Below are 7,686 nucleotides of genomic sequence, written 5' to 3'. Positions count from 1 at the left end.
TATCCATCTGCTTCCTCTTGGGATTAAAGTATTGGGTGAGGTGAAATCCAAGGCAGGAAACCATGAACAAAAAGGATTACAATTTTGAGAACAGAGAGATAATAATTCAAGCCATTTTCACCTACACTGTTGACCACACAAAACCTAAAAATTTGGGTAGGTAAATGCCTGAATTTGCGCCTCAATCCTGTAATTTTCCCTGCTTTGTGTAAATATTTTTCTGGTGTAACAAATACGATGTGTCAGAGCAACAATCTATGTCACATCAGCAGCTGTGTATCCAAAATTAGCTTATGATGACATTCAATAACTTATTACAAGTACCTTGCCTTTTCTAAATAACTAAACTGTTAGGAACTAGGTTTTCTGTTTTACAAAAGATTCTGTGTAAATTTTTCTGAACCAACCCAAAACAACACTGGAACATTCACAGCTCTAAATACAAACTGCTTCAAAAACTAAATACATTTCAGGTTCGTCAAAAGCTTTTTTCTCTTTTCTAATTTTAATTTCTAATTTCTAACAGTCATTCAAAATTGGAAAAATCAAAATACTATATGTTCAAAAAACTGAGATGGAAACTTCAAACCAGAACATTTCACTGCAGTTTTCTTTCAAAAAGAGCCAAGAAAGAAAGCATGTCTGCAGAAATGCAGGTGAGAGAACAAGGAAGCACTCCATCACAGGAAACATCTAACTAGTTCAATAAGAAAGCTCTTCCATTTGAATTCTGCTTCTCTGGAATGTAACAGAACCGTTCAAAGGCTCCCAGACACAAACAATTTACCCCTATCCTGAAGATTCAACCACTGTGATCAATTCTTCCTCTTGTAGGATCCTAAACTAAGGAAACAGGCGTTTGTTCCTGCTGCTAATTCTCTTTCCCAAAGCTCATGATAGGCCTTACTCTAAACCCAGGACAACCTTTCTGCCTTCTTTCCCCTCCAGGTTTCTCTCACTAGATAAAAAGTTCCCTCTGTACTGAGCACCCTTTGCAGAGAGGTGCTGTTTCTTGGCTAACCTCACAAATGGCTGGCTTGCACGATTCGGGACTGACCAGCAGTAGGCATGAACCCTTTAAAAGCTCAGCTCTCCCTGTGACATCCTCCTTAACATCCTTTTCAGAAGCAGGCACTAATTCTTGCACTGAAGTTTAGTAGTGGTAAAGGCACCTCTATCCCAAAAGCCAAAAAGGTCATTTTGATTCCACTCACTGTCTCTACCCTCTGGTGTGGACCAAGGGAACCTTTTTTTCTTTTTCTAATTCTGTATCTGAGTTGCAAAAATTACAATAAAGGGGAGAACATGCGGAGCTGCATTACAAACCAATTCATCAGAAAACAGAGCACGCCTGCCTTACAAATTTGCCTGCAGCTCTTGTCTGCTGTGTTATTTTTAAACTGCCTGCAGGTTGCAGATTTTTCAGCGGTCCTTCTCCTTACAGTGTACATAGAGGATTTAGCAAGGCACGACTTCCATTACCATGAATTTAAGTTACAAAAATTCCCAGTACATTAAAATTCAGCATCCTTCATCTTCCCATAAACTTCTTGCTGCAATTTGTGTATTCACAAGAGGGCATCCCAAGTTTCTTACAGCCTCTCTCCGTGACAAGGTCAGTGTAACTCTGGATTCCTGATGTTCACAACTGCTGTACATCAGCCTGCGGAGCACAGCCTGCAACCTGCAATTGCTGTAATCAGCAACCCAGGCATCAAGCTACAGACTCTTTGGCTCATCATGAAAAATCCAAGAGGACAGACCAAACTGACTGAACCCAATGCTTGACTTCACAACATCATCCAGACGTGATTGTCTCAGCACCAAAACCATCTGCTGTCCAAATGAAGGCTATGTGCAGGCATAGGGCACTCTTCCATCACACATCCAGGACACAAATGTCACAGTACTCCCAGCAAACCTGCCCCACTTCTGTGGGAGGCTGGATGGAATAGAGTCAGGACTTGACATCCGTAAATAGGTGAGCTTCTATGTGCAGAAAAATGGCACGATCCATGCACAATTCCTATAGAGAAGGGACTAACATGAAGAATACTCTACTTATGCCACCACAAAAAAAGGAAAAGAGGAAGCAACGGGGCATTTTTCAGAAACACTGATCACCACAACTGCTGCTGATGCAAACGGAAGCCGCAGACGCTCAGACTTTCTGAGGGTTCGGACCCTGCAGCCAAATGTAATGAATATTATAGTTTGTTTCCTTTTTCTCTGCTGCCTGGTTTATTCTGCAGCACAGAACAGTACTGCAGAGCCATACCTGCCAGGTCAGAACCTCTCCCCTCATTTGATTGGGGATGTCTCAAACATTAAACCATTCACACTCCTGACGGCTGTTAGGAGCTCTAGAAATTATCCCAGCGAGCACTGTAAGCAGCACTTGCCCAGCATCATCAGCAGAGGCACAGCCACATTCATTTCCATCCCTTGGACACACACAGAGCAGACGACAACTGTGTGATGAGGAATTTGGTTTGGATTTGGAGCTGCAGCACAGAAGCCTTTGCCCTCAATAGGGTACACCAGGGACTTGAAAGTAATTTCGACATAAGTAGCCAACAAGCTTCAGTCAGAACAAAATCCTCTGGCCCCACAGGGCTGATGAGTGTCTCCTTCTGGGAGAGTGGGGGACCAACGGGTCTGTCTCAGCAGTGGTGGCCAAGCAGAGCCTGGCCTCCCTGTGTTGGGCAGGGTTAGGCTGGGGTGCTGTGGGTTAAGCTTGTGCTCACTTGACCCTGTGTAACGACTGTCTCTCATCCTTCTACATTACACAGCTCGTTCAGCTGTTGCTCACTTCTCCCTGCTGATTCGGAGAGTCTTGATTTGGCTCTTGGCTGTTTATATTTTGCAGACATCCTCTATGTAATTGCATGGCCTGGCCCCAGGCTATCAGGCTCTGGGAGGAATAACCGCATTCTTCCACAGAACAGTTAGCATAATTAAAATATTGACTGCAGATTAAAAAAATGTGCTGAATATTTCACAGAGTGGTTGGAGGGCTGGCAAGTCTTGGCAGCTTGTTGGCTGCAGGAACTGGCTGATATTTAGGCGTGCCTTCCCCTTCAGTATTTATTGCTGTATGTGGGAACTGCTTTTTGTGCTGTCAACTTCTTATCTCCCAAGCAGCCAACCCACAACCAAGAAAAAAAAATTGAACTGACTGGAAATGGGGAGCTCCAAGGGCTTTCTTGTGATTCTTATTGCCAGTGAGACCATTTCCTTGTTATTTATGACTTCAGGACATCTGTCTTACTGTGTCTCTATTTTTATTTGTGTCCGTCTCTCCAGACGCACAGTGTAGGAACTGCATATGGTGAGAATGTACCAGGTGATAAAACCATTTGCTTAAGAACTGTCTGTACCATATGAGAAGCATTAATAAAGTTTAAAAGCCCACAAAAACCTCCACTGGAACATTTGATTTAGCTACTATTCCTTCTTTGACATTTGATTTCTATCTGTATTTCATCCGTAACCAAAGCCTAAAGCATAAAATCCTTACGTTTCCACAACCAAGAGGGCAGAAGGGGATGGAAGAAACACAGTTGACAGGGCTGATAGAAACTGCAGAAGCACCGATCACTACAAGGCACTTAGGGAATTCTTAGTGACTTTGCAATATCCCCCCATTCTCTTTCTTAAGGGAATAACTGGGATAATAAACATTGCTAAAGACACACAGGTTTGGGTTTGAATGACTTCCTGGTTCTGTCTACATCCCCTGCTATCTGCCAAAAAAGGTAAAATGATCTCATGCTACTAGTGTTAAAGAAAACACATGGATGATGCCTAAACCACTTTGCAGACACTTACATCCTGAATGAAATGAGGCGAGATCAGTAACTTGCCAAGGTACTGCTTTAAATCAGCTTCTTATCTAATCTTCACTTACATGCTTGAGAAGTTCCTGGGACGGCAGGATGGGTTTGAGCAGCAGTGCAGTTGCACAAGCAGGGACCAGGGATGGCAGAGCTGAGGCTGTCCCTCTCCACTGCAGCTTCCAGGGACAAGGGTCTGATTTACAGTCTGATCTACACCTCTTTGGAGATGAGCTAATTTTGTGAACATTTCCATTCCCACTCCAGGGATGTCACAAGAAATGGCCAAATGTTATTTTCTAAGGCTTCTATTACAGCTTTAAAGTAATCATAACCGCAAATTAATAGCAGATCTGCTGTGCCACTTTCCATTCTCATTGCCATCTATGTAATCAAGAGCAGCTCTCCTTCTTCAAAGCTTATTTCTGCGACACTTCTCATTTTTGAATATGCAATTAGGAAAGAAGCATGATATCTTGGCACTCCAGTCGTGGTCTGTAGGCTACTGCCCTCCTTCTGTGCTAGGCTCATTGCTAGTTTCTGCTCTCAACTTAATACTGACCTTCAGGCAGTAAATCATAAATATCACCTTGGGTAGACACCATTCTTCCAAAAGCAAAACTATTTTTTTACCCACATTTTAAATCTCTTCTAAATTAAACCCCAAGATAAACTCTGTGGAATAAGAGATGCTCTAACTTCAGTACATAAAAAGAGAAATTCACTGTGCACACACAGTGTGGGGGGGCGGGAATCATTACAGCCTTTTCGTTCACATGGCCAAGTTTTTAGTTTGTCTCCACTGAATGATTCATCTCTATTACCAGTATTTTCAAAAATTAAATGGAAGAGGAGGAATGTGTTCATTCCCCTGCTGTGTTTAATAATCTTCCAAAAATTGTTTCCTGTTTACTTGGAAATCCCCACCTCCACGCTGTGATTTAAGCATTTTCACCCTGTTAACTTAAAAACAAAGGCTAGAAGATGCTGTATAGCTTTTATCTTGCAGTCATAAAGCAATTTATGATAAATGTTGTTCCAGAGAGAAATGACTTGGAAGTGTGCATACATTCATAGCTCCATATTGGTCATTTAAATCATAACTGATTAGTGAAAAAACCCCACAAATTGTCATTCAGTTTTTACTCATGTAGCATGTCTGATGAGTGACGGCATCTTCTCTCTGAACAACCACTGTATTGGTGCTCAAATACAAAGCTCAGTAAAGCCATCAATAACCCCATTGATGGAACTGTGCTGCTTTCTTTCATGGTACTGGCTAGCACAGAACTGTGAATAGTCAGTATGTACTGTTTCATGCAAGATCTGTCTATAAGCAAAACTTACAGTGTATTTTCAAGACAATATATTAAAATACCTAAATTGCTTTTCCAGCTGAAGCATTATCTCTGAATTCCTGTGGTTTGGCTGGACAAAACGGAAAGAATTTTCCTTTTAGCTTCTTCAAGGAATAAATTTGCACAATAGTTCTAGGATTTTACTTACATAGCACATATCAAACAAACTATTCTTATATAAGAGATTTGTATTAACACAGAACACACTGACTTGTGTGAGCTAGCTTATGTGAAAAGAGATCATTTAAAAGACAGCAATATCCTGTGGCCTGAGACCAGAACTGGAAGCTGGGAATTCAGAAGGGACCTGAGTTTTCCTCTCCACTTTTCATAAAGGTCTAAATTTTTCTACATGAACATTACATTTATGTGATTAACTGGAGGCCGCATGGGCCTGATCTACAGACCTGTTATATTTCTACTGCTCCTATTAGAGCTCTCGGGAGCTCTCAGCTCTCCATGTTTCAGAAGGCTGTAACACAGTCACACGCAGCCCCTGGGAGGGACAGTAACACCATTACCTTGGTGAGTACTGGGCATGGACTAAGGTAGAAAAAGCGATGGAATGAAGCATAGGGCGTACAAATTCAGCACATTCCCCCCTCTCTATGGACCTAATAGCCCTGGTTAGTCCATGAGGGATGGCAGCAGTGGAGATACTGAGATATCTGGCATCCAGACAGGCACTGTGCAGGACCAGAGTCAAGAGACCGGCTGGTGGGAAGCACCAGGCTGGCACCGTGAGGCTGAACGCCTCCCTGGCTGCTGTCCCTCAGCCTGGCCGCTGCTCCAGCAATGCAGAGACTTTCTTTCAAAGTCTTGCCCTGCTTATCTTGGAAACTAGACTGAATGCTTGTGAAACCTCCATTTGCCTCCCCTTTTTAAGTCTCTGCTGAAGCTTTCTGTGTAACAGCTGGCTTTCCTCTCCTCCCCTCGCAGATGAGATGGAGCACTCCCCTGCAATGCATTCTGACTACTTGGTCTCAGGGATTCGAACTCCGCCAGTGAGGAGGAACAGCAAACTGGCAACACTGGGCAGGATCTTCAAACCATGGAAGTGGCGGAAAAAGAAAAATGAGAAGCTAAAGCAGACATCTGCAGGTAGGATAAGAATAAGGGTGTGATGCTGCACAAAGTTTAGCTTGGGTGAAGTTTGCTTATGTAGGAAATGTTAATGGTGACCTGATCTAAACCCAATTCAGAAATTTCAGCATGTTACGCTTCATAACATTTAAGGCTAAAAAGAGACCATACAGGCTGATTTCCTATATAATATAATATAGTACATTTAGAAGAAAAGGTCAAAATACTAGAGTGAAGCACAAGCTTCAACACAGACTGCTTTTCATGGGCTGTCCCCTCTCCAACACAGGCTCTATTCATGGCCCCAGGTATCATCACCCCTTTTATTTGGGGTGAAGATTATATAGGTCACAGTAACATTATGGAAAGTGACAGGAGGGAGCTACAGCATGTAAATACCTTCCCTCAAGCTGTTGCCTCTGCAGTGAAGGAGCCCAGCACACAGCACTGCATGCTCTCACTAGTCTCCAGGGTCATCCCAGGAGATCAGTAAGGAGACAAAGTCACTCGCCTTTTCCCGAGATAGGATGGTGCAATTCTCTCCACTTGTCCCCGTATCCTGTGGGGTGTCACAGTAAAGGACACTACTTTCTGAAGCAACTGTTTTAACAAAGGAATAGGCACACACAAACAGGCTGACCCGTCCATGCACTCCCAAACAAAATCCTTGCAATTATTCCCATGCATACAGTAGTTGAGACTAGAGGGAATTTCCACATTGCATCTTTCTCACTCTATTATATGAATAATCTGTTGTTAACTGGTGCTGTGTTATGCTACTACATGCAGTGCTGGAGAAGAAGATGACAGCACGACAAGGTCGGGATGAACTCATTAAGAAAGGCCTTCTGGAGATGATGGAACAAGGTGAGTACAAATTCTTCATCTTTTTTACCAGAGCCTTTTTCACGACAATAGGAAACACATAGCTGTCAGAGAAGAAAGAAGCCTCACATTCAAATGAATAAAAAGGAAAACCTTCAATCCAAAGAGAGGAAAATTCAGTATCTGAATTAAGCATGTCTTCAAATCCTTCCCTGATGCAATCTATCCATGCAGTTTAATTTTTGATGTTTTACCATCTTGAATGCAACTCCGTCTTCGCTTGATTTATACATGGCGCAATCTGAGCTGGTACGTATTTTACGCAGTTGCTCTAAACCCAGCTAAATCCTACTGCCAAGGAAGTCAGCTAAAGCTGGTATAAATATAAACTTAAACATACAGATGCATTCAGCTAACACGTACAAGCCATGAATCCAAATCTCATAAAATGATACTAATCTGATGTTTTCAGCTGTCTTTCCGGTGAACCAAGTTTGTGACAAAACATATTGCCGTTCTGCCTGTTTTTCATTCACACAGAAGAGTGAAGCATTTGGTAGTGTCATTTTAAAGCCTTCCTGAGT

General features: G+C 42.5%; 1 protein-coding gene across 1 annotated transcript in view; it reads left to right on the top strand.

The window, feature by feature from the left end:
* The first annotated feature begins 6,138 nt into the window (after nt 1-6,138).
* Nucleotides 6,139-7,686, top strand: part of PHACTR3 (phosphatase and actin regulator 3) — a 51,273-nt gene continuing 49,725 nt past the window's right edge. Inside the window, exons 1-2 of the mRNA XM_010082556.1 lie at nt 6,139-6,295; nt 7,067-7,144. Coding sequence (XP_010080858.1) covers nt 6,139-6,295; nt 7,067-7,144 — 235 coding nt within the window. The remainder of the gene's footprint in view (nt 6,296-7,066; nt 7,145-7,686) is intronic.

The sequence above is a fragment of the Pterocles gutturalis genome, unplaced genomic scaffold, assembly GCF_000699245.1.
Source record: "Pterocles gutturalis isolate BGI_N339 unplaced genomic scaffold, ASM69924v1 scaffold6496, whole genome shotgun sequence".
Lineage (NCBI taxonomy): Eukaryota > Metazoa > Chordata > Aves > Pterocliformes > Pteroclidae > Pterocles > Pterocles gutturalis.
The sequence above is the reverse complement of the archived record's forward strand: the minus strand, read 5'-3'. Positions and strand labels throughout refer to the sequence as shown.